The 22706-nt window shown below is 42.7% G+C and overlaps 1 protein-coding gene across 3 annotated transcripts in view; it reads right to left on the bottom strand.

Moving 5' to 3' along the window:
* Positions 1-22706, bottom strand: part of SLC4A4 (solute carrier family 4 member 4) — a 369377-nt gene that overhangs the window by 310155 nt on the left and 36516 nt on the right. Inside the window, exons 1-2 of one of the 3 annotated variants that reach the window (XM_013964709.2) lie at positions 8331-8395; positions 3538-3611 (exon numbers count right to left, since the gene is read on the bottom strand). In XM_013964709.2, coding sequence (XP_013820163.1) covers positions 3538-3610 — 73 coding nt within the window. In that variant the 5' untranslated portion in view covers position 3611; positions 8331-8395. Of the gene's footprint in view, positions 1-3537; positions 3612-3947; positions 4061-8330; positions 8396-22706 lie in introns of those variants that run through there. The other 2 variants (XM_005681740.3, XM_018049558.1) reach the window with 2 other exon arrangements.

Here is a 22706-nt window from a genome sequence, read left to right as displayed (position 1 = left end):
AAAACAACTGGTAACATCAATGTGTCATCTAACAGACCAGTTCTACAGAAATGCCTGGGCTGGAGCTGGAGCCTGTGGGTATAAAAACAAACATGGCATCTGACATGTTACAAAGTTTAAATGAGTTTAACCACAGTAACCACTCTATGCCAAAAATATTAGCTTCACCAAACACACCACTGAAAGAGCAGACATACAAGCTTCTCTTTATTTTAAAGATTAAAATTGACACTTGGTTTCCTTTCTCAAGAGTATCTTTTTAAACCATTATTATAAATGTACAAGAGGCCTGGGTGCTAAGTCGCTTCAGTCATATGCGATTCCATATCCTATGGACTGTAGCCCGCCAGGCTCCTCTGTCTAAGGGGTTCTCCAGGCAAGAATACTGGAGTGAGTTGCCATGCCCTCCTCCAGGGGATCTTCCTGACCCAAGGATCAAACCCGCATCTCCTTTGTCTCCTGCACTGGCAAAAGTGTTCTTTACCACTGGCATCACCTGGGCAGCCCGGTTTATCAGGCAAACTACAATGAAAAAGAGCTTTAGATCTTTAAACATATCCCACATAGATAAATTCACTATTTAAACAGAAGATGCCCCCTCTTCTGATTTACTCTATTCTTTGTGAGTTTGCAGCTGATGGTTTTCTATTGAGTTTTCAGAATGCTGATTAAGTGTCATGCCACCCACTGAGAGTAAAGTTGAACCAGGTGAATTGAGGGTGTGGTTGAAAGTCTCAGTCTGTCTCCCTTTCCAGAACTACAGCATTAGAAAGAACTATGAGGCAGCATTTGACTCTTTTTGCCTTCAAGCTGAGATGAATCCAATCATCCCAAATTGAGCAACCTTAGAAAAAATTTTAAAGCATAATCATTTCAAAATAACCAGAGTTACTGGAGGTCACTCGTTTAATGGGAGTGCATCTTATTAGTGCAAATTACCTTAAAAAGCAAAATTTTAAGTTCACCTTTACCAAGTGTGCTGCAATATACCTCAACCATATTTATTCCAGAAGCAAGAGAAATACTTTTTGGGTAAAAGGAAACATGTTTGATAACAGGAATGTTAGGTGTTCCAGCTCCTTGCCCTGTGAATTTCTGATCCTTAAACTAGAGCACTTACTTTGGACATAAATGTACCAGAAACTCAGCTACTTCACAACAAAAATAAGTCTTCTTTAAGAATACTCTTCTCCATGCAATTAAAAATATGAGATAGACTCATGTCCTTGAGGAAAATATTCCCATCAAAATCCTAATCAGAGGTATTGACAGTCAAATCAATTGTATCTTCATTCTCAACCACTGGAATCATGGTAAGCCATTCAAACCCATCTCCATTTCAACTTCCTTACCCTGTCGCCTAGAGTTACTGTTAAAATTTAAGTGCTACGACTCTCACCAGATGAAGCCAGGTGAGAAAATGGGAAGGTCAACTGGGAAGGCACTGAATTAGAAACACCAGTTCCTAATTAAATTTCATGACCTGTACTGTAAGGACCCCATACCGTTGGATGCCTCCACCAATCATGGCCATAAGCAGCCATCCTACATAGTCTCAGCATCCAACAACAGCAACTAGCTAAACAGGCTTTGAAAGCAATGTAACCAACCCACACTCCACTCAACACGAAAGATTCTCATTAAAATAGAAGTTTCACCAGAAGACGAAAACACACAAAATCCATACAGCAAAGTGAATCACCACAAAGCCAATCAATTTTACAGATATTTTGATCACCTTTGTCTTTTTTGCTTCTCCTTATCTGCAGATTTGTGTGCTACTCATTACATTGTTGTCTTAATTTTCTGCTTGAAAAATCAAGGGGAAAACTGCAGGAAATAAACTTCTTAGTCAAAGTGTTAAGAAACCTATGTATAATATCCTGCTCCAGTAAAGCGCTGTCAATCCTACAGATATTACAAACTCAAGAAGTGATTAACATCTCCTGAGAACTTAGCTAGAGGGTTATTCTCAAGGAACATGCTCACACACAGAGTACATCTCATCCCCAAGCTCTCACTGATTTTTCGACTTTAAATGTTCTGAAATGATCAGATATTTGCGCGGTCCTACAGTGTTTCTTATAGTTATCTGCTATAACTTTAAGATTCTTATCTCCTCTTTGACACTGACTGGGACAGTGACAGGATGACCACAATGGAGACTTAGCATCAAGGGTTACAAGAATCTTAAGACAAAAGTCTTACTATTCTGCTTTCACTAGCTTGGCATTTTCCCACAGTCATGCCGTAAAAGTGCAAGGAACCCATGAAACAATAGGAACAAAAATATTGTGGTTTCCTTTTTCCTAAGAAACATAGGCATCAACTTCTAATTAGTCAGCCTCAAGAGCGTACATGCGGGAAGTGGGAAGGTGGGGGTGAGGGGAACCCACCCTCCGACACTACATAATCAGAAGAAACTCATCAAGGAGACATAATGGCCACACTATTCAAACTACCCCAGGTGAAACAGGAGCATCACTTGCCTGGAATCTGGTATTGAGACTGGTTGAAGACTCACTCCAAAACACACAGCACCCACCTTCTTTACCCAACCCCACCACCACCCTGGTCCCAGTCTTTGGTAGCCATTAAGTAATTTACCAAACAGTACCAATCAGACTCGGGAGTTTCCAAAATACATATGAATTCATTCTCTGGTGATTTTAAAGGGTAGAATTTATGATGTGGTTAATCAGTAAGCTTTACTTAACTTTATGAATACTGTCTAAAACCTTGCTTATTTTTAAAACTGTCATTATAAATGTTAGTAATACCCTGTATATCTGTGATGCCTTCACATGCTTATTTTAATAACTATTAATTAAACCCTGCCTTCTCACTATCAAATAAGTAGGATTATTCCCATATTACTGATAAGTCAAGAGACAAGAGAAAAGAAAGCATACTGAAAGCACCATAGTACCAGCTAAAATTTAACTCTTCTTTGGTTTTTAACTGGCACTGGGGAACATTAGCAAAAGAGTTCCTTGGGGGTTCTAAGTGAAAAAAAAAAAAAAAATACTTGTCCATCTTTTCCTAACAGAGATGCATCTGTAATTACCACTCTATATCCTCAGCTTAGACCCATGCTTCTTGCAGCAATGGTATCATTCTCTCTCTGTAACATCTGCTTCTCTATCCTGCAGGCTACAAGGAAGATATTAGGAGATATTGCCAAATATATCTATATAAATCTAGCAGCCTCCTTGAATTAGTCACTGGAGTGTGGTTAATATAATCTGGCAAAATATTCATTTTTGACAGAGAAGCACAGCTAACATAGGAACCTGCTTCAAAATCAGATCTTTTTTTCTTGTTGTTACCTATGCAGGACCACATTGATTCAGATTCTGACAGTCCAGTGAAGTTCTTAGAATTACTTTCTGTGCTGAAGCAAAATGTGGAGATGAAATGAAACTCCAGAGATCAACTTGGGTTTTTAACTTCAAAATTATAAGACATATGCCATGCATGGGTGCTATAAAGACTTATGTATACAAATACAGACTTCCCCAGGCCCATCAAACTCACCTTCTACTTCTTCTTCATCACACACATGCTTAAGGAAGGAAGCCCCTCTGTCCAGGACAGCTTCATCCTCCATCCTATAGTAATAAAAAAGAAAAAAAGAATGCTCAGACTTCTCCTTGAGGGAGCCACTGGACGAAGCCCAGCTTCTGGGCAGATGAACCTGCAAGCTGCTGCTCATGTTAACGGGGCAGAGTCCCTCTTCCTTTGGTGTTTGCTGCTCCTTCGCTCCTTCAGCTCCTCTCATCGGGTGCTTGAGAATATGCCGGTCCCACATAGCTTCCGTTCTAACCTTGACAGGGCCCCCGCAGGGACAGGTAAGAGAAAATCATTTCAATCCTGGAGGCTGGATGTTGGGGGTTCTCCCCTTTGGGATCTGCCCCCAAAAAAAAGATGAAAAGAAAAAAAAATACCAAGAGAGGAAGTTTGGTGTGCCTGGAGTGCTCGTGATGGTCGTTTGTGGAAATCCAGCTTCAGTGCTTAGCTCTTTAAACACCCACTGCATAAAAATGTATACCCTCACACACACACGCACACATGCACACCCACCCACACACAGAAAGCGACAGGGAGTTAGGCTACTGCACAGTGGGAGCCTAGCTTCCAGCCAGCCTCTTAATACCAGCACAGCCCAGTATTCTCTGTTGAGTGGCAAGCTTTGAGTCACATGTTGGCCTTACGGAAATCTGACATCTGAGGATTATCCAGCAACCCCGGCTTCGGCAACGGTCACATATATATGCCCCCCATTCATTCATTTTCCACATTCTTATCACACGTCTCTGTCTATGTATATCTGTTCTGTTAACTCTTCCCTGAAGGGCATGAAGTGCTGCATTTTGTAACCATGTTATGCTGCCCTCCTGTCTCCTTACATAATAGGATCTACTCTGCAATTTCCTAGGCTAAATAAGACCTCAGGATCCATCCAAGTAATGACAGCGTTTGTACGGCCTCCCAATGCCAAATGTGTCTCTGGTTTATAGAACGAGGTAAGGTTGATTTCCATATTCGGTGACTCCTTTTCATTGCATCAACTTTGACATACAGAATTCCATGAACTCTATTTATAGTGAAAGCAGAAAGAACTCTCGAATTGCTCAAATGCTGCTACTGTCGTACCGGTCTAGAAACAAAGCACTTTCTCTGGGGACAGCTGCTCTATGTCATACCATACATGAGCCCCGCCAGAGAACCAAATGTTCACTCTGTATTCTATCCATCCAGTTTTGTGCTCGGGCATTGGATACTGTGGGTCTGTTTTCCATATTGTCTTTGTAACTTACTCTTCTGCTTCCCATATTTGTTATCATCTATATGAGATGCACTCAATTCACTTTTTCTTCCTTTCTATTTCAGGAGCATTTCCATCTCACAAAGCAACCATCTGAGCTTAAAAAGTCAGAAATCTGGTGTCAGGGAGACACCAGTTTAAAAAGCCTATTCGTACCTGCATCACCTGGAGCAAAGTATCCAAAGTTTTAAGCCTCAGTTTTTCCATCTAGGAAATGGGAGGTAATAATATCAACTATGTGGGACTGCTTTGAAATTAAAATCAGGTTAACACACATGAAAGCACTCAGTTTTGTCCCAGCACCTATTACATGTTTCATAAAGTTATGTTTCTTTCCTGTCTTCTTTCCTTTTTTCTTTTTTGCCTAACCTGGGTTGGGGAACAATGCCATAAAAAAACTCATTCCTTTGGAAAGTTGAAGAATCTTTTCTTCTGGGATATGGCTCTTACACACAGAAGTTCATCTTTTTCCTTTTCTATACTCAAACTAAAAATATAAAACTAAATGCAAACAGGAAATGGGTCAGCAGGCAGGATCATGGTAAAAAAGAAAATGCTGTGAAGACTTGAGAGGTCAAATCAGTTACCAGCCTCTATGAGCCTCTGTTTTCCATGAAAATTAAATTATCCAACATACTCACCAGTTCAGCAAATATTTATTTAGTGTCTGCTATGTTCTTGCCACTCTTGGAACTGGTACTCTTGGAGGGAGAGGAGCACATCTCTGAATAAGCCAGGCAAAATGCCTCAGAAACTAATAATAAATAGATGAACAAGATAATCTTAGATATCATTAAGTGCAATGCAGGAAAAAAAATAATAGTGGGCTACTTAGCATAAGGTGATTCAGATGTGGCTTCTGAGAAGGTGACATTTGAGCAGAGGCAAAAATGTTCGGAAGGAACCAGGCATTTAAGAACCCAGGGGCAGAATATTCCAAGCAAAGGGAACAGCAATGCAAAGGCCCTAAAAGGGGAAGAAGTTTAGCATGTTTCAGGAACAGAGTAAGGCCAGAAAGACTGGACAGAAGGATGGAAGGTCCCTGGGAAGTAACAATGTGGAGGGAATAAGGGCCACACAGGCCACGGTAAGCAATTAGAATTTTAGGTGTTACGGCAGCCCCTGAAGAGTTTTTCAGATGGAAAGGGACTTGACCTGCTTTGTTATGTGAAAAATTCATGCATGCGTGTTAAGTCACTTCAGTCATGTCCAACTCTTTGCAACCCCATGGACTGTAGCCCACCAGGCTCCTCTGTCCATGGAATTTTCCCAGGCAAGAATACTAGAGTGGGTTGCCGTTTCCTCCTCTAGGGGATCTTTCCAACCCAAGGATGGAAACTGCATCTCTTAAGTCACCAGTTTCTTTTAGTCAGGATGTTTCCTCACTAAAAGAGACTAGGAAACTATCTCAGGAGCCCAGGGAAGACTACAGGAAAAACATATTTCAAGGAAGGAATCAAGAGTTTTTTTCTGACAAGGTTATTTTTGAGATGCTTATTATATATGAAAAAGGAACTGTCAGGCACACAACTAGAGGTCAAAGTCTGGAGCTCAGGAGCCGAGGGCTGGGGATAAAAATTGGGAATCAATGAATAAAGCTGGTGTCTGAAGTTATTACTAGATGATATCATCCAGGAAGAAAACGCAGAAATAGAGAAGCTGACATAAGACCAAGTGCCAGGCATGCCGGGCATGCCAACATTTACAAGCAGAGCAGAGGAACAAAAGCAGTCAGTGAGGTAAGAGGAAAACCAGGAAACAGTGATGTCAAGGAAGCTGAGAAGAGAGAGTGCTGCTCCTGAGAGGCTGAGAAAGAATCAGAACAAAAAGGGGTTTGGCAATAGGGAGGCCATCGGTGATGATGACCAAAGCACTTGAAACATACCATACACAGTGCTAGACACACACAGATAGCATTCAATCATCCCCTTTCCTCTTTCCTGACATCCTCCCTTCATTCATTAGCGAATATTTGCTGAGTACCTACTAAGGGCCCTTCTGGGCACTGAATATACAGTGATGAGCAAGACAGACAAAGGCTCTAGTGTAATCACATCCTCCTTCTCAAGACGTCCCCTAGCAATCTGAGGGCTGATCCAAAGAGCAAGAACCCACCAGTAATACAGCATTTGTAGACCTAGATAAAGATGACAGGTTAATGGAGAAATCTCCTTAAAAGACCCTGGAAACACAACAAAATATTGGGTCCTGTACTATCGCATCTACACTCCTAGTACTTACTATCTCCCCTTCAGGAAACAAAGAGTAGTATAGGCCACATTTCTTTTCAAAGTGCATGCTTTCTGGTCCTACGCTGCTACTGCTGCCGCTGCTGAGTCACTTCAGTTGTGTCCGACTCTGTGCGACCCCATAGATGGCAGCCCACCAGGCTCCCCCGTCCCTGGGATTCTCCAGGCAAGAACACTGGAGTGGGTTGCCATTTCCTTCTCCAATGCAGGAAAGTGAAAAGCAAAAGTGAAGTCGCTCAGTCGTGTCAGAGCGTGGGACTGCAGCCCACCAGGCTCCTCCATCCATGGGATTTTCCAGGCAAGAGTACTGGAGTGGGGTGCCATTGCCTTCTCCGTTCTGGTCCTATAAACCTACAGAATCCAACACAACTTCCTGTAGTCATTTCTGCACCCCTACTACTAACCAAGCTGGTCCCAAAGCCATTTACTAACTTTTCACACATTTCCTCAATGAAAAGGTTAGCCTTTGCACCTAAGCTCTTCCCCAAATTGCACACAGCAAACAATCAAAGCAGAAGTGAAGGAAGTAAACAGTAACAACTGAAGAAGACTGGACAAGCTTTAATGACTAAAGCTTTAATCACTTCCTAGGCGGAGAAAACCATCCAGCCTGACTGAAGCACTGTCCACAGGCTCCGGGTTAGAGGGAGCATAATGGTAGGGGCATTCTTTGGCTCTTTGAGACATATTTCACATTCCCTCCAAGACTATACATAGCAAGTAACTAGAAACCCAGCTCTTTCTGGTGGACAATGCGGAGCATCTGTAAGCACCCTCCTCCCTGTAAAAAGTGCAAAGGAAAATGCAAACTGAAAATATAGAACCTGCATGCCCAGAGCAGCCCTTTCCTTGTCAAGAGCAAGTACACCCTGGCACATCTGGGCTTTGACACAGAATTCAGTGATTGTATAGCTTTCTTCCATCTTTATACCACAAGTGTCCATTGTTGGGGTTTGTGCACCCCCCCACCCGAGACCAAATCCTCTCAGCAGTTGCTTGCTATTATTAGTAAGACAGAGATATCTTTTAAAATGCCCCGTCTGACCCAACTAGTTTTTCCCTCTATCAGTGGGAAGAAATGAACTCCTCTAGTTCCTCATCAGGCCCCCAAAATCTACGCTAAAATGTTCCTTTCACACCAACTGCACTTGCTGAAAACAAAGAAGGGAGGGAGCATGCTTCTAAACAGTTCCCTAGGCTGCTCTTGTCGCCAGCATGAGGCAAAGTTCAGAATAGATTTGGAAGCTTCTCACCAGCATCACGGGGAGAAGGGTCATACCAGTCAGTATAAAATCCATGCAGGGCCAACACTGCCTTCCTTCAGCCGGACCTCTGACAGCAGAAGTCAGACCCCTTCCCCCAGCAATCCACATAACCAATGTGGGGCTTCTCCCATCCTCTGTTATGCTGGGAGCTGCAAGCAATTTAACTGTAACCCATGTCAAATCAGCTGCCAAAAGGACCGGCCCTCAACAGCCGGTCCTAATCACTGCACAGGCTTGTAAGGGTGACTTAAGCCTGGCACGAGAAACATTTGTGCAAAACTGTCGGCCATTGGGCCCTGGGCACCCATCTACATTCCACCCCTCTGAGTTCCCAGCCCTAGAGCCCTTGCCAACTGCCAACGTGCTCACCAGCTAGTCCACACAGCGCATGCAGCTGCCACTCAGCCAGTCAGCAAGTGGCAGGCCGCCAGCACGCAAGTTTCAGAATGCGAGCATGCCCCGTCACAGTGCTGCTAAAGGTTGAAGGTCTCTGTGTGCTAGCCTTTAGATTCGCCTCACTTGCCCTCCCATCTCCCTTCTCTCATCCCTCCCGGGTTCTGCCTCCCACGGTAGCATTTCACTCGTCTCTATAGTAACAGCATCTGGTTTCAGGGTTATAACTTTATGCAGAGCATTTCTCCTCCGAAGCAAGGGCTTTTGCCAAAGGATGCACTAGCAGCAAAAAGGCTGCTGCTTGAGGTGGAGCCACGTGTTCCCTTGTCACCCCCCGGAATGAGGCTATGTTCTCAGCTGCAGGGTCAGAGCAGCGGCACCGCTCAGACCCAGGGAAGCAGAAAACAGCCCTTCCACCTTGGCATGCTCATGTGTACAGAGAGGAATCATTCTGGAGCTTGCAGCCCCACTCCCACTGCCAGCCCCTCTCCTCCACACCCTGCTCTCCACTTAGCTGCACGGGGATCGAGTGAATACTGGGGCTTCCTGACTACGTTCAAGAAGGCACCAGACCATACACGGCACCCTCAGGAGCAGAGTAGCTCTAGCTGTTCATAAGCCTGTATCTAAGCTCAACACCACTGGTTCTTTCTGTGCATACAGCTTAAAATTTACTACTTAACCTCATATTTAAACTCATCTCACTTTATCCTCACTAGCCTGATCTGTTTACAAGAGCCAGGGAACCCCGTAATCTCTCACTTTACAACAGCTTTCCCATGCACAGCAAATGTTTACACACATGCCCGCACACACCAAAGTGACGCACACGGGGAGTGGACAAGTACCAGGAAGTGAAGAGTTGTATTATCATTGTTATTAGTTGTTGCTGCTGTAAATTGATATTTACACTGTGTGTAAGGGCCTTTCCTTGAGGGGAACAAGGAGTTCGTCTCAAGTCTCAGAGGTCACACACACACACACACACACACACACACACACACACACACACACACACACACACACACACACACACACACACACACACACACACACACACACACACACACACACACACACACACACACACACACACACACACACACACACACACACACACACACACACACACACACACACACACACACACACACACACACCCCTCTCTCCAAATTCTATTTCCTATTCAAATCATCTCTAAGAAGTGGGGAACCGTTAGCATCACCAATCATTTGCCAGTGTAATGTTTTCAAACTTTGGAAACCACACAGTGTTTTACTGGTGTCTTTGCTGTTTTGGAAAATCTGCCTTCCACGTTTTCAACATACACGTAAAGGACAGCATCAGTTAGTTCTCCAAAAGCACAGGCAACACGGGCCAGCAGTCCCAGCGCTGCAAAGAATACTGCCATCTATCGGCCACACGTGTTCACTACAGGGAAGTGGAGGGCAGGAGCGGAGGAAAAGTTGCAACTGTTTCCTTCCTAACTTCACTAGTCCCCACCAGTGCTGAGAGGGCCTTTGGCTTCCACAGGGAGGAAAGAGAAGGACGTGGGTGCTAGCTTAACCGTGGAGACTGCTGGAGCTCTGGAAATACCCACTAGGGAAAAGAAACTTCAGTGTGGCAAGCCCGAAAGATGACTAATGGCAGAGGAGAGTCCCAGCAATCAGGAGGCAACAAAGCCAAACAGGTCCCCTCAGCAGAGTTCCCGAGGCCCCTCAGTTCAGTTCAGTCGCTCAGTTGTGTCTGATTCTTTGCCACCCCATGAACTGCAGCACGCCAGGCTTCCCTGTCCATCACCATCTCCTGGAGCTTGCTCAAACTTATGTCCATCAAGTCAGTGATGCCTCAGTTCAGTTCAGTTTAGTCGCTCAGTCATGTCCGACTCTTTGCAACCCCATGAATCGCAGCATGCCAGGCCTCCCTGTCCATCACTATCTCCCGGAGTTCACCCAAACTCATGTCCATCGAGTCGGTGATGCCATCCAGCCATCTCATCCTCTGTCGTCCCCTTCTCCTCCTGCCCCCAATCCCTCCCAGCATCAGAGTCTTTTCCAATGAGTCAACTCTTCACATGTGGGGGCCAAAGTACTGGAGTTTCAGCTTTAGCATCAGCCCTTCCAAAGAACACTCAGGACTGATCTCCTTTAGAATGGACTGGTTGGATCTCCTTGCAGTCCAAGGGACTCTCAAGAGTTTTCTTGCCTCATCAGGCTGTAAATACATCAATACAGGCCCTGGTCCAGGGATAAAGGGATGACAGCCCCTCACAAAACCAGACTGCAGACTGGATAAAAGATGAAAACTGAATTCTGAACAGGATCACACCAACATAATTCTGGATTTAGAACTGTAGTATTTTTTAAATGACCAAATTTTAGATATGAAGGACAGGTCATATCCAGAGATACAGAATATGACCAGAATATCCAGAGATGACCAGAATACAGAGATGGCAGAAGTGGTGTTTGTTGTTATAAAAAGGCGACAGAAAACAGATTTGGAAATTTCAAATCCAACTCCTTGCTGACTTGGTCCTGTTGAGCATCTCGCTTGTGGTGATGAATACATGAATCTACACAGGTTATAAAACTATACAGAATGGAAAACACATACATACACATACAAAGAAATGAGTACAAACTGAGGAAATCTGAATAACTGCATTATATGTGATCAGAAAATCATGGTTGTGATATTATACCAAAATCCTGGTTATGATATACTCAAGTTTTGCAAAAAGTTAACAGTGGGGGAATACTAGCCATATAGAAGTGATCTCTTTGTATTAGTTCTAAAAATACATGTGAATCTATATTTATTTCAATAAAAGTTTCCATTTAAAAAGCTCATCTGCAAATCTGCTTTTTTAAACTTTATTTCACATGATGGTCAGTTACAGAAGCTGGTCCATCCATACATATGCAGAATCAAGTAAATGGTGCAAATCCCAGACATGCACTTTAGTAACTGTAACCTTGGGAAAGTTAGCTAACCACTCGCTTCAACTGTCCTTAAGAATGACCCTAAAACACTTGATAAGTGATTCAGGAGATTAAATATGTTCCCAGAGTAAATAAATTTAATTAATTTTAGTTGAATCTAAATCTAAGGCTTCACGGACCCAGAAAGGATAGTAATTAACAGTCCTACAATCCCAAAGGCTGTAATTCTGTCCCCATGAGCAAATACATGGCAGTATCAACTGGGGAGACCAGCAATGAACTGCCCCTCAAGGCTGGGTATCAAACTCCTCTCTCCCATCTTCTGCATGTTGGGAACAGTCTCCTACACAGTCTTCAGATGGCTGACTGAGTTCTGAAAGGCTGGAGCAGGCTCAGCAATAAAGGACAAGAAAAGAACTGGTGGCGTGGGACTTCCCTGGTGGTCCAATGGCTAAAACTCCACTCTCCCAATGAATGGTTGAGAGGGGGCGCCCTGTGTTCGGTGCCTGGTCAGGGAACTAGATGCCACACGCCACAACTAAAGACCCTACATGCAGCAATAAAGATCAAACATCCTGCACGTCGCAATTAAGACTCGGTGCAGCAAAATAAATACACAAGATTTTTTAAAAAAGAACTGGTAGCAAGATGGAGACAGGGACTCTGGGTTGAGGAAGGGCGTGGAAGCTCAGGAGTGGTGACAGATGAAAGGAGAATGTGCTGGAGAGGGTATTTCGTGCTGAAAAGGGAACAGCTCGTCTGACCTCCTGGGACACCAGCCTGAATTACCCTTGAAACGTGAAGTGAAGTGTTAGTCACTCAAGTCGTGTCGGACTCTTTGAGACCTCATGGACTGCAGCCCACCAGGCTCCTCTGCCTATGGGATTCTCCAGGCAAGAATACTGGAGTGGGTTGCCATGCCCTCCTCCACGGGATCTTCCCAACCGAGGGACTGAACCTGGGTCTCCTGCATTGCAGGCAGATTCTTTACCATCTGAGCCACCAGGGAAGCCCGAATTACCCTTACATCATTTAATTTATTTTAATGGGTAGATCTACTTGCTTCCCTGACCACCATATGCTACAGCTTCTAACCAAAGTTCCTATGTCAAAAATTCAGCACTTTGCCCAGTGAAAGTTTTCCTGGAGTTTTGACTGTTAGGGACAGGAAACGGAGGCTCCCTTCTCAACTCATAACTTGCAGTTGTCTTTCCTCAAAGGCCCTGGAGTGAAAACAGAAAAATCCTAAGAGAGGGGGTAGGCAAAAATAGAAAGACTGGGACTTCTCTTCAGGAGTCAGGAGGGTGGCTCTGAGCATGTCCATCCTGTCCCCCCGAATCCAGTGCCAGGTCTCCAGCCAAGAGCCAGACTGAACCAGCTGTCATGTAAAAAAGGCAGAGTAAAGGGAAGAAGGGAAGCAACTCACAGGGTAAAAGTGGGAGAAAGGGCTTCGACAGCTGGAAACCCACCCTGCAACATGCCAACTTCAGGCTTAGAAGTGAGCGTATCATGACTGGATTGCTACCTGCCCTCCCACTGATGGTTTCTAACTGGTCCTCCTGGCTCTGAACTCACTCCTCACTTATCCATACATCTAGAGAACACAGTCTGGTATCATTCTCCTTTTAAAGATCATTTATTACATTGAAGATGAAGTCCAAACTGCTCAACATGGAACTGAAGGCTTATCATGAGCTTACACAGAGTTCCTGCCATTCTCCATACCATCCCACTCCCAGATCAGGCTACCATGCCTTTGTGGACATGCTGTTTCCTCTAAATAACACGTTGCCCTGGTTAACCCATTCTTCTAGACCCTAATCTCTAGAACACTCTCTACATTCTTAGACACATCCTTCCCCAAAAAGAGCCACACTCCTTTCCCCATTCTTCACTGGCTCATTAAATGTGTCTGCTTCTCACGGAGCATGTACAACAGAGAACATCACCATCACTGAGCCTCACACAACTGTCCTCGGACATATCATGGGAGACTTCCACATCACAGTATAAGCTCTTCGAGAGCAAATACCATCCTTCTGAAGTCTTTCTACTTCCAGATTCCAGCACAGTGACTACACATAGTATAGTAAAAGTGAAGTTGCTCAGTCGTGTCCAGGTCTTTGCAACCCCCATGGACTGTAGCCTACCAGGCTCCTTCAGTTCAGTTCAGTTCAGTTCAGTTCATTTCAGTCGCTCAGTCGTGTCCGACTCTTTGTGACCCCATGAATCACAGCACGCCAGGCCTCCCTGTCCATCACCAACACCCGAGAGTTCACCCAAACTCATGTCCATTGAGTCAGCGATGCCATCCAACCATCTCATCCTCTGTCGTCCCCTTCTCCTCCTGCCCTCAATCCCTCCCAGCATCAGGGTCTTTTCCAATGAGTCAACTCTTTGCCTGAGGTGGCCAAAGTATTGGAGTTTCAGCCTCAGCATCAGTCCTTCCAATGAACACCCAGGACTGGTCTCCTTTAGGATGGACTGGTTGGATCTCCTTGTAGTCCAAGGGACTCCAAGAGTCTTCTCCGGCACCACAGTTCAAAAGTCTTCTTCACAGTCCAACTCTCACATCTATACATGACCACTGGAAAAACCATAGCCTAGGCTCCTTAGTCCATGGAAATTTTCCAGGCAAGAGTACTGGAGTGGGTTGCCATTTCCTCTTTAAATGGTGAAGAATGAATAGATCAATCAATCAACTAACCCGGGATGCTGTATCTACAACTTAGCCTTATGAAGGCCAACCACATCTGCTACCACCCATAGGCAGGACAGCTGGCCAGCACATGATGCCATTTAAACTGGATTACAAACCATTACTCACGTTCCACTTGCACTAGGCTATGAAAATAAAATATGTACTTAGGAAAAAAAAAAAAAACAAGTGAAGAAGGGGTACACTAAGGACACACACATGTTTGGAACTAAGTGCATCTCTAAATGCAAAGACCTTGAGTGTAGTTTCAAACATGAACCCCATATACAAGCTAACTTTTAATCACTTGGCAAAACAGTGATTTGCTCCAAAGAGTGGGGAAGAGGCTACACTATATCCCCTGAATGATGTTATGTCTGTGGGTGAATTATGAGATTTTTTTTTAATAATCTTAATTATTTAATTTTCTCCTTATTACCTAACTTGAGAATTTAACCCTTTCTATAGACTATAATTATAATTGCACCATAATATCTAAAATTAAAATCAAGAGAATTTCCCTTTGTCTACTTTTGAAACAAAAGTTTAAAATTAAATAATTTTTTTAATTTATTAAAGTAAAGCAGTATCTAGATCTGTCACACAATCTAGATCTAGATCTGTCAAAGCAAATATCCCCTTAATAACTATACAAATGAATAAACTTAAATCACAGCTTCGACTGCCTTAAAAATCCAGAAGAAGCATGAGAAGCCATCAGTTTAGTTCAGTTCAGTCACTCAGTTGTGTCCAATTATTTGTGATGCCATGGACACATGCCAGGCTTCCCTGTCCATCACCAACTCCTGAAGCTTGCTCAAACTCATATCCATCTTCTCGGTGATGCCATCCAACCATCTCATCCTCCGTCATCCTCTTCTTCTCCTGCCTTCAATATTTCCCAACATCAGGGAAATATAAGGTAACATAAGGTAAATACTTTCAACATCAGGTAACATAAGGTAAATACTTTCAACATCAGGGTTTTTTCCAATGAGTCAAGTTCTCTGCATCAGGTGGCCAAAGTGCTGGAGTTTCAGCTTCAGCATCAGGTGGCTGAAGTATTGGAGGTTCAGCTTCAGCATCAGTTCTTCCAATGAATATTCAGGACTGATCTCCTTTAGAATTGACAGGTTGGATTTCCTTGCAGCCCAAGGGACTCTCAAGAGTCTTCTCCACCACCACAATTCAAAAGCATCAATTCTTCAACGCTCAGCTTTCTTTATGGTCCAACTCTCACATCCATACATGAGTATTGGAATAATCATAGATTTGACTAGATGGACTTTTGTCAGCAAAGTAATGTCTCGGCTTTATAACATACTGTCTAGGTTTGTCATAGGTTTTCTTCCAAGGAGCAAGCGTCTTTTAATTTCATGGCTGCAGTTACCATCTGCACTGATTTTGGAGCCCAAGAAAATAAAGAGAAGGCTCAGTTTTGTTCCTCAGCCTGCAACTGGACAAATAAAACTCTGTAATGTGTTTAGGTAAACCAATAAAGACGCTGGATAGCAAATACCTGCAAAAGGAAATTAGGATTTGAAATGTCAACATAAACTTTGAGCTCTGGAAATTGCAGCCTAACTTTAAAATTATACATAGTCAATGTTAATTATCTATAGTAATTAGCACAGGGACAACGCAGATAACCAGAGTTAATTTCGTACTTCTCCTCTGAGTCTGTGATTTGGCAGACATTCACTGCGGCTTTTACAGTGACCTCAGGTCAGATCCAGGTTGGCAGGTGGACAGGAACTCCAGAGTAGGCGTCTGTTCCGGGACACAGCGCTGGGAGTCAGCTAGAGGGCAGCTGAGCAGGTACAGTCCGTGACCTCCCACCTCTGACACCAAGAGCTGACCCTGAAGAAAACAGCCTTCCCTTCCCACCTCTACCTGAAGTGGCAGTCACTCCATTCACATCTTCCATCTTGAACCACCACAACAGGTAGCAAGGATGGGGCTCCTGGCATTCTACTGAGTTCTTGCTACAAGCCAGGCACTGTGTTATGCATCACGCATGTACTATTTCATTTGTTCTGCTGTAAAATTGTGCCCAGCTGGCTTAATAACAGGATGGGGCTGAAGGTTCTAGTTAAAAGATTTCAATACCTATAACAATGTGGGGACTGAGGATAGGGACTCTGATTATCAATTAATTTTTCAAAAGTCCCATGTTTAAAACATCTACTACATACCAAGTGTTGGGCTCATCACTTTACAATGCTTGCCTGATTCAATCCTCACGACAACCCCATAAGGTAAATACTTTCAACATACCCATGTTGAATTGTAGTTTTAAGTTGATAACTTACTCAAAATGACTCAGTAACCTAAGACCCAGGCAGGAAGTTTATCTTAAGCACTCTCCTATACCCCTTCATAATTAATCTAACAGATGTCCATCAGGGATTACCTTCAAGAATCTTTTTTTATCTTATTTAACTTCAATATGCCTTCACATAACTTCATATTCTATCACTTACACTCACTTCTTACCCTATCTGGGTATACCTACTGGCCTAAAGTTGAAGGACCCTATGACAGGCTTCCCAAATAAATATCTTTATTTAATAAACACTGAGGTCAAGCTTACTATGTGCCAGTCACTGTTGTAACGGCTACAAATATTATTAGCTCATTTAATTCTTACAACAGTCTAGTGAAGCATGTATCATTTTTATCATCATCAACTCTGAGGCACAGATAGATTAAGTAACTTACCCAAAGTCACACAGCTAATAATTCTCGAAGTCAGGATTCAAACCCAGGTTGTCTAGATCTCCAAGTCTGTGCTCTGAGCCACTACATGTCATGCTGCCTCCCTTCACCTAATTTGACTGATCTGTTCCAAACTCTCCAGGAATCCAGGCTCACACAGATTAAACAGATCTTTGGAGAAACAGCACACTCACCAGAATACCTCCAGAGTATGCAGACCCTAGACATTCATAAAACTCCTCCTCTCAATCCTATTCTGCAAATGTTCAAACTCACAAATATCATGGTAGCATATAATTTCTGATATAATATGTGGTCAAGTGTAACTATACGAGTTTGTGAATTCAAGGAAAAGAGGGATACCAGGATGACCTGCACTTCAGGGGGTGTGTCATCTGCCAGGTTCAGTCTGGGTTCACCAGTAGCATCTCTACAGGGCTCACCACGAGCATCTCTACAGAGCACAAATGACTACATGGTATGACCCTTCAGGGCTACCAGCAAATAGCCAAAAGGTTCTACTGTATCAAAAATCAGAAGAATGCATCACTTCCCATGTGGGCTATACTACTAAGCGGAAAGACTACTTTATCTTATAAACGTGAAGTTTAAACATATAAGCTTAAACATATAAGTGCTTAGACATATAAGCACTGCTCACTGTTACATGAACAATGAACGTACGTCTCTAATCCACATTCCCTTACCAATATCTCTTACTACAATACAGTAAGTCCCCTGCATACGCACCTTCAAGTTGCAAACTTTCAAAGATGTGAATATGCATTAGCATGTCCGATCACATGTGAATATGCATTTGAGTGTCCAGGGACATGTTAATCCATGTGTCTGGTGTACACTGTCACATGTGTGCATCTCTGCAAGTAGCTGTGCTCTTGTGTAGTTTCCTGTACAGATCTGTATAGAGTACAATATACAGAATCTTTACAGATAGAGTTGAATCAAGCAAGGAACCAGAACCTATGCGTCAATGTCAGGCATGAGTGGAACTGCAGCTTGCCCCTCCACCTCCTATTGCTGATAATCCTTCAGCTCCACCATCTCCCCCCAGTTTACTGCTGTATGCCAGCTGCTGTACTCTACTACTGCACTTTTCAAAGTATTGGACCATAAGATTAAAAATGTTTTATTTTTTGTGTGTTTGTTTTTTATGTATTATTTGTATTTAAAAGTGTTATAAACCTATTACTGTACAGTACTATACAGCCAATTGTGCTAGTTGGGTACTTAGGCTAACTCTGTTGGTCCTAAGAACAAACTGGAATTACAAACATGCTCTCAGAACAGAACTCATTCATATGAAGTAGACTTACTGTACTTTTCAAAGTTTATCCTTCAGTTTCCTCAAGGAATCTCTCAGTGGATACTTATGATCAAATTTTCCAAAGTTTAACTCATCTACTCATTCATTGAACCAATTAATTGAGTGTCTCCTATGAATAGGCCTTATTCTAGGCACTAAGGATAAATCCATAGTGGAAAAATAGGCAAGAAGTAAAATTTAAAAGTAAACTGCATAACACATTAGAAGGTGATCCTGCTATGGAAAAAAATGTAAGCAAGGAAGAGATTTAGGGGGAGCTAGAGGGATGGGATAGAATGGGAGTCAGTTTTAAATAGGCAGTTAGGAGAGATCTCACTCAGTGACACTTTGAGCAGAGACTTGAAGGAGATGAGGAAGTAATAATTCAAGGGAAAAAAACAAATACAAAGGCCCTGAGGCAGGATAAAGTGGCAGATTCTTGGGACATCAAGCAGGCTGGTGGGTAAAGCAGAGCAGGCTGGGAATCAAGTCCAGAGAGATAGAGCTAACACAGGAGCAGCCGCCGTGGCCTGGGAGAGCTTAGCCATTTACTCTGAGCTACTGGAAACCACTGGGGGATTCTGAGCAGCTGTGATATTTCCTCAAGCTTACAGTCTTCTTTACTTTTTAAATCTCTGTCATTAAATAAACATTTTCGTGAAGGCCCTTCCTGGAACCTGATTCTACCCAGAAGGTCTTCCAGGAGCCACAGCATGAAAGTTACCAGCAGGTCTGCCAGGGCAGCTTCCTACAGCAGCCAGGCCTCTGGGTGCAGACCCACCTGAGAAGACTGGATCCCCAGCGGTCAGAGCCTGTGCACTGACTTCCGCCTCGGGTCAGTCCTCTGAACTCTGGCTGATCTGCATTAACTTCATATTCATATAATCTTCATTAACTTCTGCAAACTAGCCTCAAAGTTCATGACTTCTGCACTTGCCACCTGAATCCTCACCTACCTAAATGTGCCCCAGGGATGGCAACTCAGTGTTAGAAGATGCCAAAGCAGATGACTAATACCCATGTGTCAAGAGAACAGCATGGAATTGATTTGTTGGTGGCTTTTTAACACCCATGACTCAAATCTATGTTTTACATAATAAAGAAATATATTTAAAGTTGTCTTTAACAGTAAACTTTCTGGATTAATTTTGTGAGAATAGGAAAGACAGGGAACAATTGTAAATTCCTTAGTTAACATCTATTGTATTTTAAGGTAAATGCCCTCAGTTTGTCATCCTTTGCCTAAGGGTGGAAGAAATGCTTGTCTGGCTCTAGCGGATTCTTAGCAAGGGGTGGGCCATCCCAAAGAAGCATGGTACTTTCAAATTAAAAACATCCTCTTTTACTCTGGTAGATTGAAAAAGAATCTACCATATGTAACTCTCAAATGCATTATGTAATTTGAGATCCTGATTCAATCAAATCATTTTTTTAAAAAATGAGGGGACAACTAAGGAAGCTAAAATATTAATTAGGTATTAGATGATACTAAGGAATTACTATTAATTTCCATTAGGTATAATAATGGCATTGGGGTTATATTTTTAATGTCTTTATTTAATGGTTGTTAGAAGCAATCTAAATGTCCATCAACAGAGGAATGGAAAAAGAAGTTGTGGGGTGTATATATATATATATGTGTGTGTGTGTGTGTGTGTGTGTGTGTGTATACATATGTAATGGAATAATACATGATATATATATTATGGAATATTACTCAGCCATGACAAAGAATGGAATAACGCCATTTGCAGCAACATAGATGAACCTAGAGATCATCACACTCTTAGGCAGTTAGACTAGGAAAAAGGAGTCCAGAATGGCAGTGGCTAAAAGCCAAGCAAAGGAAAAGCCCACAAAAATAGAACAAAGGAAGGTCCGAGGACTGGAATAAGGACCTCAGGTAAAATAAACAGCAGTCCCGGCTAGCCCGGGGGAGGAGGAAAAAATCATATGAAAAGAGGAGCCAAAATTGGGCAGGGGGCCTCTCTTCTCTTCACATCTTTTGGGTCAGCAGCCCCTCATGCCTCGAGGATATATTTTCCTTTACTTTCTAAATAAAACTGAGCTGTAACACAGAGCTGTAACACTGGTCCGTCCGAGAGCTGTAACACTTGTCCATCTGAAGGCTGTAACACTGGTCCAACCCTTCAGATTTTTGTTGCGAGAGACAGAACGGATGAAATTACACACTCCCCCGACAATACTAAGTGAAGTCAGACAGAGAAAGACAAATATAGTATGATATTGCTTATATGTGGAATCTTAGAAAAAGAGTACAAATGAACTTATCTACAAAACAGAAATAGAGTTACAAATGTAGAAAATAAACACATGGTTACCAGGGAATAAGGGAGGATAAGGATAAACTGGGAGATTGGGACTGATACATACTCACTAGTATATGTAAAACAGAAAACTAATTAGAGCCTACTGTATGGCACAGAGAATTCTACTCAATATTCGGTAATAACCTATATGGGAAAAGTCTTAAAAAGAGTAGATATATGTGTGTATATACACACACACACACACACACACACACACACACACATATATATATAACTGATTCACTTTGCTGTACACCTGAAAGCAACAGGTCAGAAAGCAACAGTTAGAACTGGGCATGGAACAACAGACTGGTTCCAAATAGGAAAAGGAGTACGTCAAGGCTGTATATTGTCACCCTGCTTATTTAACTTCTATGCAGAGTATATCATGAGAAACGCTGGGCTGAAGGAAGCACAAGCTGGAATCAAGATTGCTGGGAGAATTATCAATAACCTCAGATATGCAGATGACACCACCCCTTTGGCAGAAAGTGAAGAAGAACTAAAGAGCCTCTTGATGAAAGTGAAAGAGGAGAGTGAAAAAGTTGGCTTAAAGCTCAACATTCAGAAAACTAAGATCATGGCATCTGGTCCCATCACTTCATGGCAAATAGATGGGGAAACAGTGGAAACAGTATCAGACTTTATTTTGGGGGGCTCCAAGATCACTGCAGATGGTGACTGCAGCCATGAAATTAAAAGACGCTTACTCCTTGGAAGGAAAGTTATGGCCAACCTAGACAGCATATTAAAAAGCAGAGATATTACTTTGCCAACAAAGGCCCGTCTAGCCAAGGCTATGGTTTTTCCAGTAGTCATGTATGGATGTGAGAGTTGGATTATACAGAAAGCTAAGCACCGAAGAATTGATGCTTTTGAACTGTGGTGCTGGAGAAGACTCTTGAGAGTCCCTTGGACTGCAAGGAGTTCCAACCAGTCCATCCTAAAAGAGATCAGTCCTGAGTGTTCATTGGAAGGACTGATGCTGAAGCTGAAAGACCAATACTCTGGCCACCTGATGCGAAGAGCTGACTCATTTGTAAAGACCCTAATGCTGAGAAAGATTGAGGGCAGGCAGAGAAGGGGACAACAGAGGATGAGATGGCTGGATGGCATCACCAACTCAATGGACATGAGTTTGGGTAAACTCCGGGAGTTGGTGATAGACAGGGAGACCTGGCGTGCTGTGGTCTATGGGGTCACAGAGTCAGACATGACTGAGCTACTGAACTGAACTGAACTGAAAGTAACATAAGATTGTAAATTAACTGTACCACGGCAAAAATTTTTCAAAAAGGAATATACTTCAGCAATAAAAAGAAGGGGAGGGTTATGAGACAAGACTGGAAACATTCTGGGAATTGCTAAAGCTAAGTAATGATAGATGTGAGTTCATTGTACAATTCTCTCCCCTTTTTGTTCATGTTTGATATTTTCCCCAAAAAAAGTTTTAAAAAATTCCTAACTATCCTACTTAAGTATCCATTCTTCTACGTCCAGTGCCTTCCAGAAAACATGTATTAATAGAAAAGTTGTAACAAATATATTCACAAGTTATAGAGACAGTTCCGTTCCCAAAGATTATTATAAACTCGAATGTCCACATTCTTGTCCCTCATTTTAGACATAATAAATTAAAATGTATAGGAAGACTTCAACGTGTGTTTTCTTTTCCTTCACACCTTAATCCACAGGCTCTCATCCAAGGAGTACTGGAGTGACTTTATCATGCCCAATAATTTCATCTTAGTCAAAACAAAACAAAGTTTATGGTATGTTTATGTTTCTCAATACAAGCATCAGCATTTTGAAATTTTTCCCCTCATTTGTGTAAAGCTGCATGTTAAAAAGGCAACAGGAATTTTCCGGGTGGCACAGTAGTAAAGAAAAATCTGTTTGCCAAGCAGGAGACACAAGAGACACGGTTTTGATCCCTGGGTCGGGAAGATCCTGTGG

This window comes from Capra hircus, chromosome 6 (assembly GCF_001704415.2).
Source record: "Capra hircus breed San Clemente chromosome 6, ASM170441v1, whole genome shotgun sequence".
Lineage (NCBI taxonomy): Eukaryota > Metazoa > Chordata > Mammalia > Artiodactyla > Bovidae > Capra > Capra hircus.
Note: the sequence above shows the minus strand (reverse complement) of the source record. Positions and strands in the feature narration are given on the sequence as shown.